Consider the following 23,005-nt stretch of genomic DNA (forward strand, 5'->3'; position numbering starts at 1 on the left):
CTTGTCTACTCATCTCACTCATCCTCGGAAACACAAAACACCCAATCTCTTCCTCTCCTCATCCAAAACCTCTACGAAATACCACCAGATAACCAGTCCAACAGAATGACCACCTTCCTCGACCTCCCCCTCCCCATCCGAGAGCAAATCTACCGCCACGTCCTCGTAATGGTGCGCATATTCGTCCGCCCCTTCATCTCAATGGACTATCTCTTCGACGCCAATCGCGTCAAAAACTACGGCATCCCCACGCTCGCCCTGCTCTCCGTCTGCAAGCAAGTTCACCAAGAAGCCACCCCCATCTACCTCCGCGAAAACACCTTCTCAATCGTACACATCGACCTCCTCGCCGCGGCCTGCCGCCAGTCGCCACACATCGCCCAGAACTTGAAGTCCATTCGCCACGTCGAACTCGTCTTCGATAGTCGCGATTATATCTACCTCGCGCAGTTCGTGGCCGAGCAGCTTCCCATCGTCTCTCCGGCCATTGACGCCCTGTCCCCAAGCTATCAGAAAGTGACCGTCCTTCGCGCTCTGGACGCCATGCATCTCGACTTCCCTCCCTCGGAGGGGCTTCTCCAGCGTTCGTCGCGCGCGAGCAGTACTTCTGTGTTCGTCGAAACGGAAATGGAAGTGGGAATGGAAAGCGCCCCGTCGGCATTGCATGATCGTCACATCGAGAACATGAAAGAATATCTATGGGGCCGAACGCTAACGTTCGTGCGGAAGACGTTCCGACTAGCCACGCTGCAAGTCGATCTCCGGCATTGTACGTGCGTCGAGGGGTGCTGTCGTCTGGCGGACGAGGTGCTGCGTTGGGGATGGTTTCATGTCTGGGCGAATGGTATGCCGGCGCAGGTGCTGGTTCGGGGAGCTTCTCCCGGTGAGAAGGAGGTCATTGCGAAGATCTTTGACAGGCAGAGGTTTCAGTCTGGGTTGCGGAAGGAGGAGGTTTATGAAGAAGGGAGGGTGCTGGATGGGAGGGATCTGGATGGGTATGCGAGTGTGATGAGAGGAGTTTTGCATAGGGGGAAGGGGGAAGACGGGTTGTGAGAGCTACTTATGTAGTTACTTTGATGGGCTCTGAGGGAGGGAGTTGGAGGTTAAATCAATTGCAAGACATACTCATCTATGTAGATGTACTTGGGTCGGGTTGAACTGGGGTTCAAGGGAATCAATCAAGATGTCATTCATACGCAAAGCACCAAGATGAGCAAGATCTAAGCTTTATGCTCTCTAACATGAGCTTAAACTCATATCTCAGGCTTCTCTCCTCTCGTAGAGTCGAGCAAATAAAAATGAAGAAAAAAACAAGAACCCGTCGAATTTTAGTACAAGTAATTGGTATACTGGGCTCCATTTCCCCTCGTCTCCCCTCAAGTGTCTCCAGTATCACACACCCAGCACGCAATATAGAAACAATAGCATAAAAACTCTGAGAATCGATTCGCTCTTCAAGCTTCTCATGTACACAAGCACGCGCACACACAGACACACCCTTTTTCACCTTCACGACGTCGCGGCCAGAGCACCCGTCTCATCCACCTGCTGGTCTCTTCTCCGGCGCTTCTCGAGGATGGCCTCCCGGCGCTGTGCGAGGATCTTCAGTTGTCGGCTCTCGACGCCCTGAAGCCAGTATCCGAAGCTGCCGCCGACGCCGGCGAACAGGGGGTACACCCAGAGGGATTCCTTGGCGAGGATGGGACGCATTTCGATGCCGAGTTGCCAGAGACGGACGGCGATGCCTGCGGGTGAGGGACATAGATTAGTCTGAGAGGTTCAATTGGGCGGGTATGGCCTTGCTTGATCGGAGAAGGCATGGCGTGACGGAGCAAGAACTGGTGAACACATACCGAAGCCGCCCCAGAAGAGGACTTTGTGGACCATGGTGACAGCCGGGTGATAAGAAATCGGCAGGTAATAAAATTCTCGAGATCACCGGTCGGAGGATGCGGATCGCGGCTCAACCCAGCGACGTTGAAAAAAAGCAATTGGAGGGAGAGAAGTACCGGGGCTGATCGGTCAGTCGGCGGAACAAGTCTCGAGAATGAGGTCTCTCTCTCTATCCCGTCGAATCACGGGGCGGCAGTTCCCAATCGGTGCCCGCCTTCGGATCATCGTTCCGCCGACCGCAGGGTTTCTGCCGCTGCTTTGTCTTGCGGTTGCGACAAGCTCGCATCTTTTAGTTTCACTCTGTTTGTTGCTCCCGGTTACAACGGAACTCGCCACAGACTGGGTCTCTGGTCCGGTTTTGTTTTCGCCCATGGCGGAGCCAGAGGAAATGACGGATGTGCAGGTTGCCGGCTTCAAGCGGCCATCCGTGGATCTGGATGGTTTGCAGCGGAAGAAGTTCAAGACGGAGGAGCTTCCGCTGTCCGCGACGCAACATGCGGCCATTGATCACCTATTACACGCGTTCAAAAAGAAAGGAGGGTTCGATGCGGTCCGGAAGAAGATGTGGGCGGAATTCGACGAAGGGGTATGGTTCCCGATTTTTTATTTCTTTGTCCTTGTTTGCACGTCGCAATTTACGATCCTGGCGCTAATGCCCTTCGCTTCTAGGAGGGTAAAGCGGAATTTACTAAATTGCTGGTCGAATTAGCAGAATCGGAAATCGATCGCGAACCCGCGCTTCTGTCTCGTGAGCGGGGAAAAGCCGCGACCCTGATCGAGGGTGCCGTGGATCGCAGCGATGTCTACAAGTCCGTCGAGAGGTCCCTTGATGCGCTGGCCTCGAATCACCTCCCCACGATTCTCGACTCCGTGCGCGACATCCGGCGCCAGGAAATTGGCGAAGAAGCGGCCGCTCAAGAGGAGCGCGCCGGGAACAAGACGGACGAGGACTACGCCGCTCACGTGAAGACGAAACGAGACGAACGCGAGAAGGAGTGGCAGGAGTACTTGCGCCAGCAAAAGGAAATTGAGGAGCAGGAAGCCCAGCGCAAGGAGGAGGAAGAGCGGAAGCAACGTGAGATCAAACGCCAAAAGGAAGAGGAGGAGCGAGTCCGCCGAAGAGAGCGCGAGGAACAGCGCCGCGCCGAGCAACGGCTGCTGGATGAGCAGCGGGAAAAAGATCGCCAGGAACGATATGAGCGCCGCCGACGGGAAGAGCGCGATCGATACCGTGATTATGATCGATATCGCGATAGTGACCGCAGTCGCACTCGAGACCGAGACTCAGACCGCGACCGAGACCGTTACCGCCATCGCGATCGTTCCCCCGGGTACCGTTCTGACCGCGGCCTCTCCCCACGCTATCGCGACAGCCGCAAAGATACCTCCGCCACTCCCAAGGAACCCACGCCAGCACCGCCTGCTCCTGCTGCGGCCTCTGCGCCTGTCCCACCTGTTGATGAGAAATCTCTGGAGGAAGCAGCGCTGGAGCTCCTGCTAAAAGAGGGCGAGGAGCTTGCGGCCAAAGCCCGACAGAAACCCGAGTTCGACTTCGAGGAAGCCGAAGCGATCGAGAACGGACTCAAGCCGCCCTCGACACGACCGAAGAGTTCATCGGATACCAAGCATCTCATACCCACGTCGAAGGACGACAGCCCGGCGGGCGAGTCTAGCACACATCACAAACGCAGTTCGGTGGCAGAAGATCGCCCGCAATCTACCCGCAAACGAGACGAGAGTCGGAGCCGCTCGAGGCGGAGGCATACATCTCGGATTGAGGACCGACGGGACTCGCGGGACACCGCCGATCGACCGCGAGACCGCGACTCCGACGAGAGGCTCCCGATCCGTGACTTCCGAAGTGGATACGGCGATCGAAGCTATCGACCTAGTCGGCGGAGTCGGAGCAGATCTACCACACGGGGTCAGGATGATAAAAAGCGAGATTTAGATCGCAGTCGCGACGATCGGGACCAAAGGTTCGATGGCCGACGAGATCGTAGTCGAGACCGCGACAGGGACAGGGATCGGAGGGATAGAGACCGAGATAGGGACAGGGACAGGGACCGGGACCGATATCGTGACGATTACCGTCGCCGTCGCAGCGACTACGCTCGCTCCCGATCGCGCCCTCGATATAGATCACGTACCCGCTCCCGCTCTACTCACCGTGATCGCGAACGCGAACGCGAGCGCGACCGACCCAGAGAGAGGGACCGCGACAGGGAGAGGGATAGGGAGAGAGACCGGGATCGAGACCTTCGGGAACGAAATCGTGACCGTGACCGCGATCGTGATCGTGATCGTGATCAGGAGACCTCCTCACGGCCATCCCCTTCACCGCGACGGAGATCACGCTCACGCCGTCGGTCACGATCCCGGAGACGGTCCCCCAGACGAGAGCCCAGCACCCTCGACATCGACCGTTACGTGCCCCCAACGAGCAATCGCAGCCGGTCGCCCCGTCGTCGCGTACGATCTCCCGAGCGCGAGCAGCGAGAGCGCGAAGAACGGCCGCGCTTCGGGGAAGCCGATCGATACATCCCCAGCGGAGAACGAGATCGGGAGCAGGACACCAAGGAACCGGAGCGCAATCGCGATGCTGAGGATCGACGACCGCGCAGAAGTAGTCCCAGTCGACGAAGGAGTCGCAGCCGCTAAACAGCACGCTCTCTCAATGCAATACGGTTTCGTCGGCATGTCTGTACTTTATTTTACATATGGATGTACACTAGTTAGCGACATGGCATTCTTGGGATTGGGCTGGAAATTTTGTATTATAGGGAAGTACCGAATCTTAATTCTAGTGATGAATTATGTTCATCCTCGTCTGATGCTTATGGTTATATATGAGAGACAAGCTGAAGGAAATGCTTCCAGCGCGTATAACAATGAAAACGAAAGCCAGAGCGCTCAGACCAGCAACACGCAAGAACCTCTCAGAGAAGAAAAGCAAAGAAAAAAAAGATACATGAGAAGGGAAACAAATAACACAGCCAGCCCGTCAGCAACCCCAGTCAAAAGTGAACGAACCCAGACTCAAATCACACCTCTACGCATCTTTCAACGCCAGCCGCTCCACGGCTTCCTGGTACCCTTCGTTCTCGTCATGCCGCTTATAGAAGTAGGCATTAGAACCGGACCCCGTGGGCCGGAGGTCCGGCGATAAACGGTCGAGGATGGTGCGCTCTAGCACCTTGATGGACTTTTCGTTGGCTCCGAGCTTGTTCCAAACGGAGATTAGATGCGAGTTGAAGCGTACGGACGTGGAGACGCCGAGGACGTGGTCATGTTCTAGACATATGGTTAGTTTCGTGCTCTCTAGTGGTTCAGTCCTCCGGGGGACAACAATAAACCAGGGGGGAAAAGACACGGTGGACAGGAAACATACCCTTCTCCAACACGGCCTGAAACTCATTCGCCATGCACAGGATCGCAATCTCATGAAAGAACGCCTGCGCCTTGCTCTTCGGCACACGAAACCGCCAACACCCGCCCTTCTGATTCTCCGGATCCTCCCAGACGGGTCGCACGCCCTTTCGAAAGATATGCACGGTGTCGCGCAGCCGCACCTTGTCCCAGGGGTAGTTGTTGTAGACGCGGTAGAAGGTCGCGATGTCGGCGACGTCCTCGTGTAGCACGTATAGCCGGTTTGCGTAGTCGTCGGCCGGGTCGGAGTGTTTGTCGTACCAGACGGTCCAGTGGTATTGGAATGGGAGGGGACGTAGTTTGCCGAAGATGTTCTGGTGGAGGGATTTGCGGGTTTTGGGCGTCGTCGTGGTGGAGTCGTCCGGGCTGGTGAGCTCGTCGGTGATGGGGCTGGCGTCGTTGATGTGGAGTCTGGGGAGGGACATCTTGTATATTTCTTATGCTTCTCCGGGTATAGAGAACTGGGTGTAAGGAAGAGGAAAGTATAGTTTGGTTATAGGTCGTTTAGAGCTCGTAATGTAGGTTCGAGAGATCGGGTTCTGATGCTCATGCCAGTTGGCCCGACGGTTGGGAGTGGCTCAGGGCTTAGGAGGTGGAAGAGGGCCAAAAGTAGTATATACTTGTTGGGGGATGAGAATTCGAAAGAAATAAGAAAGAAACAATCAATCTGTAGTTCGAGTCAGCCTTGAGTCATTTTATACAAGATGCAAGATCGACGAGACAAAGAGGGCAATGAAGTATAAGACGGGATCAACAATCAGGCAATACAATCAATGACAATCCATCCAGGAGAGACAAAGGAACAATTACTCTGTGAATGAATGACCCCACTAACCTTGGAAGTCTGGAACCGAGTATCGATCGATCAAGGGACATCGACAGGAACAGGACGGAGTATGACTGTGGAGTGTTGAACCACCTGGACGAAGTAGACCAAGAAACGTGTATACTTCCTTCTTATATACTTCCCACTAACAGCCCAACATCCACTCAGCACAGACAACGAGACGATCAGCGTGATTCGGAAAAGTGAAATCCCTTTCCCATTCCTTCTCATTGCTTTTCCCCTGCGCCGTTCCACCTGCGACACAAGACCCCGAAATTCGAATCCACCGCGAAATCAATCCCCACTTCTTTTCTTTCCCCGTCAAACGCCGCCAAAAGTCAAAGAAAAGAAATCCTTCTGCACGACATTTCGCCCTCTCTCACTCCCCCCCCTCTCCTCCACCTCCCCCTCCTTGCCCCTCCCTCCTCTTCTTGTCTCTCTTTCGCTCTCTCTCGCTCTCTCCCTGTCCCTGTTCCACTGGGGATCTCCAACTTTCATTGGCGAACGCAGTCATGACCGACGCAACCCGTAAGCGCCCGCAATGCGACACGCAGCGCCAATCACCCACCACGACCTCGCTTGCCCACCGGACTCGCGCGCCCTCGAGTGCTCAGCACGCCCGGCGCGAAATCTCGCCCTCTATTGAGCCCCGCGACGGCTCCGCTCCCGCCGTCAGCGTCAGCGCCAAAGCCGCTATGAATCACGGCGCTAACCATGCCGCCAACACCGACGATGATGACGACGACGACGACTACACCTCCTCCTCGGGGAGTGATAGTGACAGCGACGAGGATGAGGAGGAGGCGAGTGACAACGACGAGCACGAAAATGCCGGGCGGCTAGATCGTGACAGGGACGGTGACGTCAAAAGCCACGACGGCATGCCGCATATCTCGGGGCGCGCGAAGCCGCGGATTCATCGCGTCGAGAGGGACTCCGGGCTCGCGGCGCGCTTGTCGGCGTTTCTGCCGCAGATGAAGACGGCGAATGAGGATTTGCAGCGCGAGATTGACGCCGGTCGGGGGATGGATTTGAGGCTGGATGAGGTGGACGAGCAGAGTGAGGGGCAGTATATTGAGATGGTATGTCTTATTTTCTTTCCTCTCTTAGGTTTGGGTTATTTTGGTTTACTTTCATGAACTAAACGTAATGCTAACGCTGGTTCTGATAGAATCTCGGGCTGGGTGTCCTGGAAGAGCAACACTCCGACGACGAGGACATGGGCGAAAAGTCTGAAAAGCCTCAGAAAGACCCAGAATCGCGCTCGAAATCGGAAACGGACTCGAACGTCATGGATACATTAATGGGCAACGACGAGTCGCCCTCGTCGAAGAAGCCGACAATTCAAGAATTATAATCTTTCGTTCGATCCGGTTAGTATAATAATTGCATAGAACGGCGCTTCGGTTTGGGTTTTAATTACATGGTGCACGATATGTGGAACCGAGTCTCATCTGTACATTATCGATTGGTTTGGGGTCGCCCTGGTGCCCTACAAAAGTTCTTTCTCTTTTCTATTATATCCTCATCTGCATCATTATCTCCGGCAGCAATCTCCCAAGACGTTGATCACATTGAACCCGTACCATACACAAAACGGACCGAACAAAAAAGTCTATTGCACAGCAGAAACAGAAAGAAGAAAGAGAAAAGATGCATACATGCGCTTGGTCTAGCCTTATTTGCATGAAAAGAAGGTCAGATGGGGGACCATCTGAATGTTGTAATTAAATAGCTATACATCACCATGCCGCCGTGTCTCGTTTCGAACTCCTTAAGAGATCTCCTTCACGCGGCAGGTCCAGCCAGATTCCTGGCTCAACAAGGGCAAACTGCGGCGACCTGTCAGTATCGCAGAAAATTGAGAGAAGTCAATAAAAGAGTCTTACCTGGCACCCAAACACCAACCCAGTTCGTTGTTCTTGATCTTCTTGGCGATCTTGACCTCACGCGACAAAGGCATCTCGTAACCCGTGTGGAGCAGGCCCAGCATGAAGTTCAGGTCCAAACACCACTCCGGCCGGTCATGCAGCTGGGGAAGGGCGTCTTCGATGCCTGAAAAGATGCCCCACTGGGCCTCGCCGCCGCAGACGGTGGAGGTGAGCTGGTGTAGCTCTTCCAGGGTGAACGAGTCGGGCATGCCCAGAGGCTTGGTGCGGTCAAAGAAGTAGGAGAAGATGTAAACATCCTCCCGAGCGAAGGTCTTCTCGAGCGACGGCTGATGAACACCGTTGAAGGAGCAAGGGGCCAGCTTACACTCGGCCTCCTTCTTCAGCAGCTTCTCGGCCAATCCGCGACACTGCGCGGCCGAGGACACTCCGGGCTTGGGACCCATCATCTTGACGGTGACCTCCTTTCCGAGAGGGTGCTCGCTGGAGAAGGTCAACTTCACTTCGCGTTCCATTCCAGGGCCGATACAGGGGTTAGCAATGGGCTGATGGAGCCATGCCAAATCATTGGGGCTAGCGGCCAGCATCGACTCGACAATGGACTTGTGAATCGACTCGCGAGCCGCCATGAGACCATATCCGAGGTGGGAGTGCTGGTAAAGTTCGAAGTGTCGCCCGCCGAACTGAAGGTCATACTTGTGATCACCCTCGGCCAGGTGCTCCGGCATTCCACCGGACTGGCTCTTCTCGAAAGTGGGCTGGAAGACGATCTGAGTGGATCCACCACCCAGATCGAAGATAGCAGCGGTGGGAGTCTCGTCGGGACCGCCGATCTTGCCAAGAAGGTAGTTGGTGGTGATCCAGGCGTAGACACCTTCGTCGGAGCCGTCCATGATTTCAACGCCTCCCTTCTCCCGAGAGACGACGGGGAAGGGGTAGGCGGTCTCCAGGCGGGTCCGGACTGCCTCCAGAATGTTCTGGCTCATCTCGGGTCCAAGCATGCGCAGTCCGGCAGTGGCCTTTACGGCGACCGGGGAGCAAGACTTGTACTCGTCGGGAACAGTCCTCATGGCCACCTGCATGAGAGGGTCAAGACTCTTGGCGGCTCCTTCAGCATCTTCCTTGTAAGAGCTCAAGCCCGAGCCTCCCGCCTTCTTCTCGGTCTGCTCGAATTCCTCGTGCTCGAGTTCGGGGGTAGGGCCGCAGTTGTTAAATCGGTAGACGTGGATGCGGGAGCCTTGACTTCCGGCATCAATCATAAGCGCATACTGAATCAAAGGCTTCGACGAATCGTAAGGCTTAGAGCATTTTTCCGTCGCCCCTGCGACTCCGTTCGATGGTTTTTCTGTCATCCCTCGTTCGTTAGCATGTAAAGAATTCGAGATCCAGGCAACAATGCACCACTCACCCTGGGGAAGACTAGTCGTTACTGGCCTCGAGGGGGAGAGCCATAGGATCATCAACAGCAAGGCGCCAATAATGGCCCCTGTCTTCAGGTACCGAGATCTCTGGGTTTGAGCCATGGTGGCTTTGATCGGACTTTGCGGCTGAGAGTTTGGCAAACCGTTTGCCGGCGAATTTGCAAGGTCGGGAGCCCGCGATGCAGGGCGCCTATTTGCGCTGGAACTTGGACGTGGATAAGAATGAGTGTCTTGAAGATGTTGTCCGTCAACGCCAGTCGACATACGAGCCAGACTAAGTAAAGGGCAATGTGGCGTTTCGACCGGAGAAACGCCCTTGTGGGGGTGAGAGTGTTAAACTTTTTTTCCTTTGGGTAAAGAATCTGGTCGAGGAAAACACAGGGAGAAAAAGAACAATTAACGACCGAAAACAAACGGAGTCATGGGTCCTTGAAGAGCCTCCGGACCAGGCCAACAAAGGAGCGGAAGGGAAAAGCGGCGAGGACAGCGAAGGGAGAAACAGTTGGTGGAGTGTCAGGAGAGAGAGGGAGAGAGGGAGAGGGAGAGGGCGAGTTGTTCTGCTGGAAGTCTGGATCCGCCGTGGCGCAGGCCTCCCCGTCTGTGGCTGACCCGCTTGCGTCCAGATTCTTGCCCGTTCCCCGTCATTGCTTCACTCCAGCTATCTATCGTCCGTCATTCCCTCCGCACTGGGCCTGTTATTCAGAACCCGGTTCTAGTCTATCTCAACCTTATCACTTCAACTCTCTTCAATCTTTTTTTTTACAAACCCCCTTTTCCTCTCTCCCTCCCTCCCTCGATAGACCCATAGGGCAGGTCCCTCCTCCGACGCCATCATGAAGCACATGCGCAACCTCATCTCGACAGCGCAGGTTCTTCGCCATGTCTTCGTTACTCCTCTCCAAGTCCCTCGATTCCAAATTCCCCGCCGGGCTTTGGCCCCTACGCTCAACCAATCTCGACTCTACGCAAGCCCCCGATCGCTACCAAACCAATCGGCGCAAGCCCAAAAGCCCGCCCAGTTGATGGATGAAGACATCGAGGCTAGATTTATTCAAGTTGTGAATGAGGAGGGCGGCTTGAATCCTCCCACAATGCTCCGCGATGTGCTCGGCTCAATCGATCGCAAACAGTATTTCGTCATGCAGGTGTCTCCCACGCTGTATGACCGGCCCACCGTCTGCAAGATAGTGAGTCGGATCGAACTGCGAGAGCAGGAACGAAAAAAGGCGAAAGCGGCACACGCACTCAAAGTGTCGACCAAGCAGATTGAGTTGAACTGGGCCATCAATGCGAACGATCTCGAGTATCGGCTGAAGCAGCTGAAGACGTTCTTGCTGAAGGGTCGGAAAGTGGAGGTCATTCTGACCCGGAAGAAAGGCAAGAGGGCACCCAACGTGGAGGAGATCAAGCATCTCATGGACAGCGTGATCGAGGCCATCAAGGGTGTGAAGGCCACGCAGGTTCAACCGATGGAGGGAGTTCCGGGCAAGCACGTTGTTTTTGTGGTGAAGAAAACCGAGGATTCGGACTGAACGTGCTTTTCTGGTGAACTGGTGTACATTATTTAGCAGAAACAAAAACAATATAAACTATACTGTAACTACCCCGTTGTAAGTGAGCTTTGTGAGGCGGCCCGGGCCATACGGGTTCCTCTAAGACACAGGCAGTACACCTTGGAATGTCGGGATATCATGGTCATGGTCACACATTTTGCAGCAAAGAGGGCAGTCTATACTCCACACTTCTGTACGATCATACAATGTTATCTATTATCGTCATAATTGTCTTCATAGATATCATATCAAACTGGTTCCTGAAGGTATCCGCAATTCCGCCCACCTGATTGGCAGCGATGATGACTAAGCGCCCCTAAATTTTCGACTTCTTCGTCTTTCCGATCAGTCCAGCTCCGTCTCTTCCTCCCCATCGCGTTCTCTTTGCTTGTTCCGTCGTCTGTCTATTCTTTTCAGGGCAGTCAATATGTCGAGCATCTCTCGGTCTGCTAACCTTCTGCTGCGCTCTAGCAGGGCCTCCCTGCTGCGCCCTCGCGCTGTCAACCCTGTTCAGCATGTTTTCCTGGGGGACAAGCTGGCTGCCCGTGGCATGGCTTCTGCTTTCGAGCGTTCCAAGCCTCACGTCAACATCGGTAGGCATCCATCACTCAATCACTGTTATATCGATCCAGCTTGCTGAACGGAAGCTCTATAGGTACCATTGGTCACGTCGATCACGGCAAGGTAAGAATAACACGTCCTGTTCCTGGCTGGAATTCCCCGAAACATCCGAATTCCTTCCTAACCCATCCCAATCCAGACTACCTTGACCGCTGCCATCACCAAGTACCAGGCCTCCAAGGGCCTTGCTACCTTCCTCGAGTACGGTGCCATTGATAAGGCTCCCGAGGAGCGTAAGCGTGGTATCACCATCTCGTCCGCCCACATCGAGTTCTCGACCCAGGACCGTCACTATGCCCACGTCGACTGCCCCGGTCACGCTGATTACATCAAGAACATGATTACTGGTGCTGCCAACATGGACGGTGCTATCGTTGTCGTTGCCGCCTCTGACGGTCAGATGTACGTTTTGAGATTCCCGAAATCCTACAGGCTCCTTGAAGCAAAATATGATACTTACAGTCGTGGCAAATAGGCCCCAGACCCGTGAGCACTTGCTGCTTGCCCGCCAGGTCGGTGTCCAGAAGATTGTCGTCTTCGTCAACAAGGTCGACGCAGTCGATGATCCCGAGATGTTGGAGCTCGTCGAGCTGGAAATGCGTGAGCTCCTCAACACCTACGGTTTCGAGGGTGAAGAGACCCCTATCGTTTTCGGATCTGCTCTGTGTGCCCTGGAGAACCGTCGCCCTGACATCGGTACCGAGCGTATCGACGCCCTTCTCGAGGCCGTCGACACCTGGATCCCTACCCCCGCGCGTGACCTTGACAAGCCCTTCCTCATGTCCGTCGAGGAGGTGTTCTCTATCCCCGGCCGTGGTACCGTCGTTTCGGGCCGTGTCGAGCGTGGTGTCCTGAAGAAGGATAGCGAAGTCGAGATTGTCGGAAACACCCTCGAATCCAAGAAGACCAAGGTCACCGACATTGAGACTTTCAAGAAGTCCTGCGACGAGTCCCGCGCCGGTGACAACTCCGGTCTTCTGCTCCGTGGTATCCGCCGTGAGGATGTCAAGCGCGGAATGGTTATCGCCGCCCCTGGCTCCACCAAGGCCCACGACAAGTTCCTCGTGTCCATGTATGTCCTGACCGAGGAAGAGGGTGGTCGTAAGCACGGATTCGGCGCCAACTACCGCCCCCAGGTTTACATCCGTACCTCCGGTAAGTTCTCTCATGCTCCCACCGAATTAGCTCAGTGAACCGTTGTCTAACTCTTCATCCAGACCAAGCTGCTGATCTCACCTTCCCCGACGGTGACGAGTCCCGCCGCGTGATGCCCGGTGACAACGTCGAGATGGTCCTCCACACCATCCGCCCCGTTGCCGCCGAGGCTGGCCAGCGTTTCAACATCCGTGAGGGTGGTCGCACCGTCGCCACTGGTCTGGTCACTCGTGTGATTTAAATCTTCAGTCCTCCTTTAGGCTGAACCGACTAATTGGCTGCTATGTAATATGGAACAAAAACAGGCTTTTTCTTTCTGGGTCTCTAATTTTGCAGCGCGGGAATGAGCGAAGGCATCCGGGCAATGTTGATACACCACGAACGTGGACTACTACCGGAGTTCTTTGAGTGATGTCGATCTATGTATTGTATTAAAAACATGTAGAATTCTCTTTTTTTTCTGTTATATCTCCCCTCTTCTATCTCAGTTTAGTCTTTGAATTTTGAATACGAGTCGAATGATCTTTTAATGTTGTTTATTTGGTAGTACTCCGTATGGTAGTATAGGTCAGCGGACCGGTAAGAATGGGGTGAACATAGGTGTATGTAACACGCAATTTCCGTCCGGTCAGGCGAGGTAGAAAAAACACAAGAAACGTAACAACAATCATTCCACAATACCAAAAAAATCTAACAAGCAAAGAACAAAAAAACAAAAAAGGAATTGGGATGGAGAGGCGGGGAATCGAACCCCGGACCTTTCCCATGCTAAGGGAACGTTATACCACTAAACCACATCCCCAATTGCTTGAAATACGCTGCTGGTTAAGGACTTAAGAAGCAAAACGCTCGCATAGTCAATTTTGTTGTTTTGGGTTTGGTTGCTCTATCTTTTGAACAAGTCTGGTTTATACGTGAAAGAAGTATATGAGAGGCTTTATGCTGGACACGTCTCTATACTTCATTGTATGTTTTAGTTATGGTAATGTGTGTGTGTTGTTTTGTTACGTCCTGAATAGTTATGGGGTTTATCCACGAGTGCTAACAATATGTTTTCGGCTGGGGATGACAGTATGCGAGCATCGTGTGGCTTAGAATACAAAGCATTTGACATTGACAAACCTAATAAACGACCCGAAAGAAGAAGAAAAAGAAGCAAACACAGAAAGAAAGGAATAAGCAACTTAAATCAAGTAAAATAAAATAGAAAAAAATAAATAGTCGAGCAGACCTGGAATGTACTTTCACCTGGATACGGTAGACAGTCCATTGCTGGCAATATCAGTCCAAGAACGACAACGACCAACTCTTCCCAGGATCGAACTCATCAGCACGGACTCCCACCTGCTTATTCGTAACAAGCTTTTTGCCATCAAGCGTCAAGTCACAATTAACCTGAATACAAGCAAAAGCCCACATCCGGACCGTCGGAGACGTCCAACAAACTTCCTTGCTCAAGTCAGTGGTCGAGACCTCGCTCCAATGAGGCAATGGGATCGTAGTAGCCCGCCGATCGACGGTGGGACTGTGATGCGTGAAGATAACAACCTTCCGGTGCGGTTCGTGCGCCGCCATGTGGGCGACCTGTTGATTCAGCCAGGCGACGTCGGAGTCATGCCCGGCATTGTGGTCATCGATCGATCGCTCCCTGTTGCCAACACTGAACTGCCAGAATTCCTCAATACTGGGCTTTGACTCGGCAGAAATGTGCGAGTGCAGAGTACATCCGAGGACGGTGGTATCTGGGGAGATGTCGTATCTGGTTTGATCGAGATAGACGAATTTGCCTAGCCCGGGCTGCTCGTTGATCCTTGTTTCGAATGCACGAATTGTTTCCTTTGCGGTGTTGTAGTCCATGTCCTGGGTCTCTCGGACGCCAAGGACAAAGAAGACAATCTCGTAGCGTCGGAGCTGGTTCTCAAAGAAAGTGAAGATATCGATCTCTCGATGTAGGAAAATCCTTCGTCGGTCGACTTGACCGACGTTGCCGAGGAATGCGAGGTATGGAGCCGTGACAGGGACATCGAGGTCGCTGTATTTTGGGTGCAGGTCTGACATGACTTGCACACTGAGGGTATTCATTGTGGCCAAGGTACACTGTATTGAGGGAGCACAAAGGCGAGCTTCTCTGTAAAATTGCAAAGGGGACTTGACCGATTGTTGTACCTGATGAATCTGGTAGCCGAGAAAGAGTACGGTTCAGAGCAATGCAATGTCCAAATACAAGTGAGCGAAAGGGTATTTATAGTTTCAATAACAGGAGAGTGGCGGAAACTGTTCGTAGCAGAGTGGAATGTTGCGTTGGCACCAGAGGATGTCCTTAAAGGACAAAAGAGCAAACGAACAATGGACGGGAGACTCCGCCAGTGCCAGACAATGCTGACTGTCTTTCACAAGTATAAATATGGATACTCACAAAACTACTAATCAAACCACCTCACCACAGGGGCCTGACATGCAGTTGCTAGAAGCTTCAAGACCAACCTGCAGAGACCCCAATCGCCAAAGACGAGTATTTTGATACCAAAGGCGCAACTCAAATCATCACCGCCATAAGCGTACAATCGCAATGCCGCGCTGTTTACAAGAGCTCCAGCCACTCTGGAAGTCCCTGAAGAACCTGGCAAAAAGCAACGAAAAGATCTGCGAGGTTGACGAGTCCTCCCCAAATCATCCCTACAAGGCATGCATTCTGCTCCGCCAGGCTGGTATACCCTGCAAGGTCTGGGGCAACGACACCCAGGCCTTCCCCGGGATCCTGACAGAAGTGGCGGATCTCTACATTCTGGTGCCTGATCCAGAGCGGGCTTCGCAGGTGTTGAAGGACAACGCGTACATCCCCGCTTCACCAGCCCCGGGTCTCGAGGGAATCACCCAGTTCAGAATTGCACCCCGATTCGTGTCACCCATCCCAGCCGTCGTGCCAGCTATGAGAGCCGTGCGTTTCCCTATAGGTCAATGGAGAATGCCAACTTACCAGGGGATGGTCTTCTTCAGTACAGTGCTTCTTCCCGCGGCAGACTGGGGCTACTCCCTCGCAGAAAACGTGTCCGGACTGCGACAGCTCTTTCCGCGTCTCCACGAGCATTTCGAATGCACGGTCGAGAAGTGGCTGGATTGCACCGAAGGGGACACCAAATTACGAAGGTATCTCGCAGGCATCATTGCCTGCGAATTCGAGAAAGCGGATGAATTTCGGACTGCATGTTTCAAGAACCAGGTTCGTAAAGAACATTGGCAACTTCTGTTCGATATCCAGGAGGATGTAGCTGATCTTCAAGACCTGTTGAGAAGAAGCACTCAACTGCAATATCGCGATGTCAAGAACCGCACGCTGCAAGGTGAATTTAAGCCAACTCGGCCTTATAAAATGGAAGGAAGAATAGTCAGAGTTGGGAGACTCTTGGAGGATATGCAGAATGCGCGGAACGCGCAGATTGAGGGTGCGCAGCCCTAATGAGTATCTGCCGCGAGATTATGCAGAGAATGTCGTATCTGCAAAGTGTAAACCTCGGATCAGCTTTGTTGCAAAAATTGATTGTTATAAGACCCGACTTGACTTGAAAATGAATACTATAAGCAAAGGGATGCTCGAAAGAACGCCATTTACAAACACCAATACGTAGTACCAATAGTATGTATAGACCTTATAGATCACGAGTACCTGCCGTGATACTTTAATTCCATATGAGAGTCCCTTTCCATGACGCCATCTTCAATAAATGACGGTGGCATAAACTATTTGACGATTCAAGTGAAACGGAAGCAAAGAAGATGAAGACATGCTCTATCTACACAGAAACTGTCGGGCCGCCTACATCAATCTATTTTGCAGGACTCGGAGACTGCGCCCTAGTGCCAATAGAATAAGCGCTGGCGTTGTGCTTATTCATTCTGGTAAGACGGAGTCATGGTTTTCGATGGAATAGATGCTGCCTGTGTGTAAGAGTGGCTTTAACCGCCGCTTCTAAATATAAAAGCTGACGATAGAAGGCATGCGCAAGTACCTCTCGAGTGATTATGGGGGGCGCCTGGAATCGTCACTTTCACTTGCTGGCTTAACCAGTAGTTAGGCGCCTGTTTTATACTTGCTGCATCTCATGTTTCTGTTAGCGCTAGGAGGCTCCAAGGTAGTACTATTCCAATCTATGTGTTCATTCATCACCAGTGACTTTGATTAACTATTAGTCAACCCATATTTCGGAAGCGCCTGAGCTAGGTAACCGCTATATCTCACCCCTCAGAGGGTCTAGGAGGCTCGAGGCCCACTCATTTCTACATGATCTCCACGGTACAAAACAATGTGCTCTATATTAGGCAACAGAACTGAAAAAATTCCTGTGGTTTCCTTCGATTTTCCAAGTGCGGCGCTTATAGAGACGATCGGTCCTGTTGAACACAGCATGCATGCTCACGATACTGTCTATAAAGGAGTAGGCATCCATCCCTTTGCCCAAGATTTTGTTCATTGTTAAACAAGACTCATCCAGCCAAACTTTCATTTCCATCGCTGCTCCAAACTTCTCTGGTTCATAGATCCCCAATTCTATCTTTCCTCTTTTCCATCCTCTGGTCAACAGCATGCCCTGGCCCTCCAAGTCTTCATCGAGGGATAGCTCCCGCTCCAGCAGCTCTAGCCAGAGTAGTGAGGACTATGCCTTGAGCCTCAACATCCACGGAGATGGAAGAAGCCCAGCCAGCCCTGCTCACTGGGAAGCCATGATCCACAAACGCGGCGCGAAGGAGGGTGATCACTACCGCGTCCGCAAGAACGAGGAGTTCTATTACGACTCCCCGAAGAACTCGCGCCCGATCGATGCCGCCTACGGTCGAACTGAAATCAGCCACTTCTCGAGCTCGCGCAAGAAGGACGCAGAGCGAATCCTGAACGACTACGGCAGTAACCACGCAAATCTACCTCGTGGAAGTGCCAATTCCCAAAGCTGGACTGTCGGAGCACTTGGAGCGCTGGAACGGGAGAAATTGGCTCCAGAAGGCACGAAGCGCTATTGGAGTGGCAACGTTGGCAGACAGTCGGCTGATGTTGCGGATCGACTTCGGCGCGATGGTACATCTTGGATTTCGAATTCGGGTGCTGCGGGACAGCACCGAGGACGTGCCGAGGGACAGGCATCTCGTCCTGTTGGACGCTTGGATATCAATGCACTTTCTGGTCGGAGTGGGCGCAGTAGATGAGCACAGGTCTGGGGTCAAGGTCGCTTTCTAAGTGACGCACCCGGCTCCAGGCTATATGTTATCTATACATGTTAAGCTGCTTGTTGGTTTCGTTGGCTGGTTTCTGTGCTTGCTGTGTCCTATGTTTCTGGTTGCTTCTCTGAGAACTTTCTGTCTTCTGCTTAGTTAAGTTGCTTTTTTAATTTTGCTGTATTGTACCTGCTTGTGAAGTCATGGACCATGGTATATGCGTTGTGAAACATGCGGATCAGTTTTGCTCTCTTAGTAAAGATGTATACGCTTTGGTGACTGAAAACGTAGATGTAGTCCACCAGTTTTCAGAAGGCTAACTAACTTCCATTTCTGAGTCGTCAATTATCCGCTATAGATATCATCTATTCAGCAGTCAAGTGAGGGGTTAGAGGGCGCTAATGCAAGTGGTGCCCCCTGGGCATTGCGGCGCAGGTACCCTTCCAAATTAATACTACTGCCTACTTACACTGCTACGTCTACCACTTCACTCACTTAGAACTCTCTTGGATCCAAAGAAATCACCCAATATCATACCAGAAACCCCGATAGCGCTCTAAAATATCGCTCATGGACTCTTCAAACCCAACAGCCACCCATGGCATGTCCATCAATGTCTATGGACATGGTGACGCCGCCCTCGGCGACTCCCCATCCCACATGGGAATTGCCGTGTATGAGATCGGCTCGACAACCTGCGAAATGCATCATATTCGCAACCCAAACGACACTGATTTCATCTATGACCCGCGCACACAGCATTTTGAAGATCCAGTACTAAGAGGCCGTTGTGAGATTGCCACCTTCTCCAAGGACCAAAAGGAGCGCGCAATCCGTCTGTTTTCTGCTTTTGGTCAGGATGAATCGAATATCCCAGAGTTCGGAATTGGCAACTGTCAAGACTGGGTGGCTGCGGCAGCGTTGATGCTGGAACAGGCTGGCATTCTCAAACAAGGGGAAGGGGCTTTCTGGAAAAGCATGATTAACTCGAGTGCCGACGAAATGCGAGATAGTTGTCTTCGAACCGGAAGAGGATGGATCGCGGGGCCCGAGTCGACATTCGAAGGCGAGCCCGATGCGCGGTTCAACGACAAGGCTACAGTGCAGGTTGGCAAGCTGGCGCAGAACCCTTTGTTTCAGGCACGAATGCAGTCGCTGCTGGGTGGTCAGCAGCAGAGCCAGAAGTCAAACTCCCAGGAACCCCCGGAGCGACCTTTTTATGTTTCGAGTCCGTTTTTTAGTCGCACGAACATGGAAGGTTGAGGTGGTGAATGGTCTGATGAGTGGTGTTCTTGAACAATGAGTTGTGGTATCTATCTAGACAAGCAAGTTTTTGTGGATGGACATGTCACATTGAGTTGAATGAACCAATTGTCTGGAATGGAAGATAGGGGGCGTCAAGTCTTGTAGTATCGGTTTTGCGCATTTCACAATTCAATAATGGTGTCTACTTGTAAGGCAAGGTATATAATGCCTGAGTAATATGGCAGTAACTTGCCTTGCCCGATCTGGTCACAGAGAAACGCTAGTCCTGAACAGGAAAGGCCTAGGGTCGGCGGCGGATCTGGACTGGGTGGCCTGGATGCTCAGGCGACGAGGCGTGCCCCGGACAACGATCTCCTTGTCTGTCCACAAGACGCCGACACAAGATCGCTGCCGACCTCGGGTTCAGTCACGGCTCAGTCTTGTGATTCTTGCATCTTTCCCCCTATCATTCGGCTCGCAGGGTACATCGCATCCTCTTTATTCCCCTTGCGTTTGCTTTTACCCTCGCTCCGTCTCGGCTTCGCCACCACTTCCGCACCCTGACGTTATTCCTAATCAACCCCCCCAAATCCGCCGCGGACAGTGCTCCCATCCTCGCAACCCACGAATTAGCACCACGAGTGTTGGAAACGGAGCTCCATTTCAGAACTAAGTTTTTCGCAACTGGGTAGGAGCCCGACGGCCACCCTGCCAACATGGCGACCAATGGCCACTTCGCCGCTATAGGCGTTGAGAGTAGCGATAAGACAGCTTACGAGCATGGCGTGCAAGTGATCGATGAGAACAAGGAATTCAAGTATGTCGCTTCTTTACCTTTACTTGTCTATCCTTGTGCCACTGGGATCGTTTGGATGCCCTTTAGTAGCATAGTCATGCGACTTTGGGACTTTGGTGTTTTGGACAATTTCCAGGGGTATTCTTACCCAGAGCTAACATGAGATTACGTCCAGTCCGAACTTGTCCCAGTACCTGGGCGCCGAAAATGTCACCCCCGCCGGTTTTAACTACCACCTTATCTCTGTTTTCGGCTCGCAGTCGACCGGTAAATCGACCTTGCTCAACCATCTCTTCGGTACCCATTTCTCGGTGATGTCCGAGCTGGAGAGACGACAGACCACCAAGGGTATCTGGATGTCCAAGAACAAGAATGGCGAATCTACAATGGCGGATAACATCCTGGTAATGGACGTCGAAGGTACAGATGGTCGCGAGAGAGGAGAGGACCAGGACTTTGAGCGCAAGTCTGCCCTCTTTGCGCTGGCGACCAGTGAAGTCCTCATCGTCAACATCTGGGAGCACCAGGTCGGCCTGTACCAAGGCGCAAACATGGGTCTACTCAAGACCGTGTTTGAAGTCAATATGCAGCTTTTCCTGAAGGACAGGAGGTGCGTGACCCCCTGACCTCGGAAAATAGGGTTCGTTGGCTGTACTGACTCTGTCCTTAGTACCACCCACCGATCCCTCCTATTCTTCGTCATCCGTGATTTCGTCGGCACCACGCCGCTTAAGAACCTGCAAAGAACCCTGATGGAGGATATGTCTCGTTTGTGGGATTCGATATCGAAGCCTGCCGGTCTGGAGAATGCGACCGTACACGACTACTTCGACTTCCAGTTCTATGGCCTACCGCACAAGAGCTACCAGCCGGAGCAGTTTGTGACCGAAACGAAAAATTTGAGTCTGCGCTTTCGGGATGGCCAAAAGGATATCAGCCTGGACCCCTTGAAGGGCGAATTCTCTGAAGGAGGCGTGTTTCTTCCCGAGTATCACAGACGGATCCCGGCGGATGGATTCTCCAGATATGCGGAGGGTATCTGGGACCAAATTGTTAACAACAAGGATTTAGATCTCCCCACCCAGCAAGAGCTGCTCGCGCAATTCCGTTGCGACGAGATCCTGAGGGAGGTCATGGTCGCGTTTGACGAAGCTATCATTCCCTTTGAAGACAAGCAGTCGAAAGCCGCTAGTCTCGGTGAGCCTGAGATCCTTGGCGGGCTAGGAGCTGCGATGCGATCGTCGCGATCCAAGGCCGTGAAGAACTTTGAGACTGCGGCCAGCCGGTACCACAAAGGCGTTTATCAGCGCAAACGGGCCGAACTCGAAGGCAAGGTCGATACTCGCCTGAAGGCACTGTTTCAAGGCCAGCTCAATGCAACCCACAAGTCCGGTATTAGCGAGTTCACCGACGCAGTCTCTTCGGCAGTTAAGTCAGGACAGAAGAAGGGTACTGGCTACGATTTTGCCGAGATTGTGAATGAGGAGACGCAGAAGGCAATGCAGAAGTTTGAAGAGGTCGCCCGTGCTACAGTGATGGAAGGTACCTCTTGGAGTGAATACAAGCAGGAGTTGGCCTTGTACGAGAAAGAGCTGGCCGAAGTTAGCGCCCGACTGAGACGCGACGAGATGCGACGCCTGGCTACCAGGGTTGAGCGATGGGTCCAGTCCCGTCTGGGCGAGTCTGTGGGCCTCGAGTTCAATGCGCTGGGCTCCGGCCGGGCTGGCGGCGGTGCTCCGGAAGCTGGCGACAAGCCGACTGAAAAGCAATTCTGGGATCGCGTGTGGAACGTATTCGTCGAAACGGTTCTTGACGCGGAGCGCAGGTTCACCGACCGCGCTAGCAGCTTTGATGCCAGCTTGGAGGAGGTCGACGTCGGACTTTGGAGACTCCGAAGAAAGTCGTGGGGTGTCCTGCGGGCAAAGATCGAGGAGGAGATGATCGAGGGTAACTTGCTGCTGAAGCTTCGGGAAAACTTCGAGGACAAGTTCCGTTATGACGAGGCCGGAGTCCCCAGAATTTGGCGTCCCACCGACGACATCGAAGGCATCTACACTCGCGCTCGCGAGTCGACACTCACCCTGATTCCGCTTCTTTCAAAATTCCGTCTGGCTGAGACGTCTGCCGCACCTCCGCTGGACCGCTGGATCGGACATACGCCTAGCTCTGCCACTCCGGCCGACGAGGAAGACCTACCGCCCATCGGAGGAGTGGACGAAGAGGAAGGCAAGAGTCTAGAGGAAGAGATGACAGTCCTTAGCGATGCCAAGCGACAGGAGCTCACGGTGCGGTTCAAGAAGGCCGCAGACGGTGTGTACGTCGAGGCGAAGCGCAGCGCCATCGGCGGCATGACCCAGGTTCCTCTGTACTTCTATGGTATTCTCCTTGCACTTGGCTGGAACGAGATCCTTACTGGTAAGTTCTTTCTCTCTAACTGGGTATCCCACCGAACAACACATGACTAATAGATGCCCAGTTCTCCGCAACCCGGCCTACTTCTTCCTGCTTTTTGTTTGCGCAATCGGAGCCTACGTGACCTATCAACTGAACCTGTGGGGGCCCATCATGAAGATGACCGAAGCCGCGTCAAACCAGGCAATGACCGAGGGCAAGAAGCGACTGCGGGAGTTCCTCGAATCGTCGGACACCGGACGACAGGCCATCGCCATGTCAACTCCGGGAGGCAGTTCCGGACGTGCAGGAGAGCAGCATGAGATGTCGAACCTCAATAAACAGGGGAAGGTGGCGGAAGAAGATGACTTGTGAGTTGAGGTAACAAAGTAGAACTGTATAAGGGTCGGAACCGTGTCTTTTCTGTGTATTGTTCACACTCTGGAATTTTAGCATCATAGTGAATAGAAGCGGTGCATTGTCTGTGCAGAGATCGAAATCGTAGATGAACCGGACAAGGCGTCGGACTTGCTCCGCTCTTCCCCACTTCACCATCCTCTTTACACATTTCGTACTCCGCA

The 23,005-nt window shown here is 53.0% G+C and overlaps 13 protein-coding genes and 1 non-coding gene across 14 annotated transcripts; 9 read left to right on the top strand and 5 right to left on the bottom strand.

The window, feature by feature from the left end:
* Window positions 1-105: 105 nt before the first annotated feature.
* Window positions 106-1,053, top strand: LDX57_003843 (uncharacterized protein; the record flags this gene model as incomplete). Its single annotated transcript, XM_046085497.1, has 1 exon — window positions 106-1,053. The coding sequence occupies one exon, from the start codon at window positions 106-108 to the stop codon at window positions 1,051-1,053; it is 948 nt and encodes a 315-aa protein (XP_045941460.1).
* Window positions 1,054-1,509: 456 nt separating this feature from the next.
* LDX57_003844 (putative NADH-ubiquinone oxidoreductase 14 kDa subunit) lies at window positions 1,510-1,887 on the bottom strand (the record flags this gene model as incomplete). The annotated part of the gene is made up of 2 exons (XM_046085498.1): window positions 1,510-1,745; window positions 1,854-1,887. The coding sequence occupies 2 exons, from the start codon at window positions 1,885-1,887 to the stop codon at window positions 1,510-1,512; spliced, it is 270 nt and encodes an 89-aa protein (XP_045941461.1).
* Window positions 1,888-2,263: 376 nt separating this feature from the next.
* LDX57_003845 (BOD1/SHG1 domain-containing protein) lies at window positions 2,264-4,554 on the top strand (the record flags this gene model as incomplete). The annotated part of the gene is made up of 2 exons (XM_046085499.1): window positions 2,264-2,479; window positions 2,563-4,554. The coding sequence occupies 2 exons, from the start codon at window positions 2,264-2,266 to the stop codon at window positions 4,552-4,554; spliced, it is 2,208 nt and encodes a 735-aa protein (XP_045941462.1).
* Window positions 4,555-4,945: 391 nt separating this feature from the next.
* Window positions 4,946-5,747, bottom strand: LDX57_003846 (eukaryotic translation initiation factor 4E; the record flags this gene model as incomplete). The annotated part of the gene is made up of 2 exons (XM_046085500.1): window positions 4,946-5,187; window positions 5,285-5,747. The coding sequence occupies 2 exons, from the start codon at window positions 5,745-5,747 to the stop codon at window positions 4,946-4,948; spliced, it is 705 nt and encodes a 234-aa protein (XP_045941463.1).
* Window positions 5,748-6,660: 913 nt separating this feature from the next.
* LDX57_003847 (NOPCHAP1/New4 family protein) lies at window positions 6,661-7,505 on the top strand (the record flags this gene model as incomplete). The annotated part of the gene is made up of 2 exons (XM_046085501.1): window positions 6,661-7,230; window positions 7,320-7,505. The coding sequence occupies 2 exons, from the start codon at window positions 6,661-6,663 to the stop codon at window positions 7,503-7,505; spliced, it is 756 nt and encodes a 251-aa protein (XP_045941464.1).
* Window positions 7,506-7,922: 417 nt separating this feature from the next.
* On the bottom strand, window positions 7,923-9,560 carry GDA1 (guanosine diphosphatase; the record flags this gene model as incomplete). The annotated part of the gene is made up of 3 exons (XM_046085502.1): window positions 7,923-7,980; window positions 8,038-9,382; window positions 9,446-9,560. The coding sequence occupies 3 exons, from the start codon at window positions 9,558-9,560 to the stop codon at window positions 7,923-7,925; spliced, it is 1,518 nt and encodes a 505-aa protein (XP_045941465.1).
* A 502-nt stretch (window positions 9,561-10,062) lies between these two features.
* On the top strand, window positions 10,063-11,327 carry LDX57_003849 (putative translation initiation factor IF3). The gene has a single exon (XM_046085503.1). It carries the CDS (start codon window positions 10,292-10,294, stop codon window positions 10,988-10,990), a length of 699 nt encoding a protein of 232 aa, XP_045941466.1. The 5' UTR covers window positions 10,063-10,291; the 3' UTR covers window positions 10,991-11,327.
* On the top strand, window positions 11,328-13,315 carry TUF1 (translation elongation factor Tu). Its single transcript, XM_046085504.1, has 5 exons — window positions 11,328-11,604; window positions 11,667-11,695; window positions 11,772-12,034; window positions 12,108-12,787; window positions 12,850-13,315. The coding sequence occupies exons 1-5, from the start codon at window positions 11,439-11,441 to the stop codon at window positions 13,026-13,028; spliced, it is 1,317 nt and encodes a 438-aa protein (XP_045941467.1). The 5' UTR covers window positions 11,328-11,438; the 3' UTR covers window positions 13,029-13,315.
* Window positions 13,316-13,517: 202 nt separating this feature from the next.
* LDX57_003851 lies at window positions 13,518-13,589 on the bottom strand. The gene has a single exon. It is a non-coding gene; the product is annotated as a tRNA-Ala (tRNA).
* Window positions 13,590-14,025: 436 nt separating this feature from the next.
* LDX57_003852 (uncharacterized protein) lies at window positions 14,026-14,883 on the bottom strand. The gene has a single exon (XM_046085505.1). It carries the CDS (start codon window positions 14,867-14,869, stop codon window positions 14,069-14,071), a length of 801 nt encoding a protein of 266 aa, XP_045941468.1. The 5' UTR covers window positions 14,870-14,883; the 3' UTR covers window positions 14,026-14,068.
* A 473-nt stretch (window positions 14,884-15,356) lies between these two features.
* Window positions 15,357-16,244, top strand: LDX57_003853 (uncharacterized protein; the record flags this gene model as incomplete). Its single annotated transcript, XM_046085506.1, has 1 exon — window positions 15,357-16,244. One exon carries the CDS (start codon window positions 15,357-15,359, stop codon window positions 16,242-16,244), a length of 888 nt encoding a protein of 295 aa, XP_045941469.1.
* A 957-nt stretch (window positions 16,245-17,201) lies between these two features.
* Window positions 17,202-18,240, top strand: LDX57_003854 (uncharacterized protein). Its single transcript, XM_046085507.1, has one exon. It carries the CDS (start codon window positions 17,369-17,371, stop codon window positions 17,981-17,983), a length of 615 nt encoding a protein of 204 aa, XP_045941470.1. The 5' UTR covers window positions 17,202-17,368; the 3' UTR covers window positions 17,984-18,240.
* Window positions 18,241-18,562: 322 nt separating this feature from the next.
* Window positions 18,563-19,255, top strand: LDX57_003855 (uncharacterized protein; the record flags this gene model as incomplete). Its single annotated transcript, XM_046085508.1, has 1 exon — window positions 18,563-19,255. One exon carries the CDS (start codon window positions 18,563-18,565, stop codon window positions 19,253-19,255), a length of 693 nt encoding a protein of 230 aa, XP_045941471.1.
* Window positions 19,256-19,953: 698 nt separating this feature from the next.
* Window positions 19,954-22,799, top strand: sey1 (dynamin-like GTPase SEY1; the record flags this gene model as incomplete). The annotated part of the gene is made up of 4 exons (XM_046085509.1): window positions 19,954-20,054; window positions 20,209-20,643; window positions 20,704-22,448; window positions 22,510-22,799. 4 exons carry the CDS (start codon window positions 19,954-19,956, stop codon window positions 22,797-22,799), a joined length of 2,571 nt encoding a protein of 856 aa, XP_045941472.1.
* Between the last annotated feature and the right edge of the window lie 206 nt (window positions 22,800-23,005).

This window comes from Aspergillus melleus, assembly GCF_016097325.1.
Source record: "Aspergillus melleus strain CBS 546.65 chromosome Unknown contig2, whole genome shotgun sequence".
NCBI lineage: Eukaryota > Fungi > Ascomycota > Eurotiomycetes > Eurotiales > Aspergillaceae > Aspergillus > Aspergillus melleus.

Coding starts and splice junctions, on each gene's coding strand:
- LDX57_003852 (XM_046085505.1), bottom strand. CDS start 14,869: ATGAATACCCTCAGTGTGCAAGTCATGTCAGACCTGCACCCAAAATAC.
- LDX57_003854 (XM_046085507.1), top strand. CDS start 17,369: ATGCCCTGGCCCTCCAAGTCTTCATCGAGGGATAGCTCCCGCTCCAGC.
- TUF1 (XM_046085504.1), top strand. CDS start 11,439: ATGTCGAGCATCTCTCGGTCTGCTAACCTTCTGCTGCGCTCTAGCAGG. Junction 12,035..12,107: donor GCCGCCTCTGACGGTCAGAT/GTACGTTTTGAG, acceptor CGTGGCAAATAG/GCCCCAGACCCGTGAGCACT. Junction 12,788..12,849: donor GGTTTACATCCGTACCTCCG/GTAAGTTCTCTC, acceptor CTCTTCATCCAG/ACCAAGCTGCTGATCTCACC.
- LDX57_003849 (XM_046085503.1), top strand. CDS start 10,292: ATGAAGCACATGCGCAACCTCATCTCGACAGCGCAGGTTCTTCGCCAT.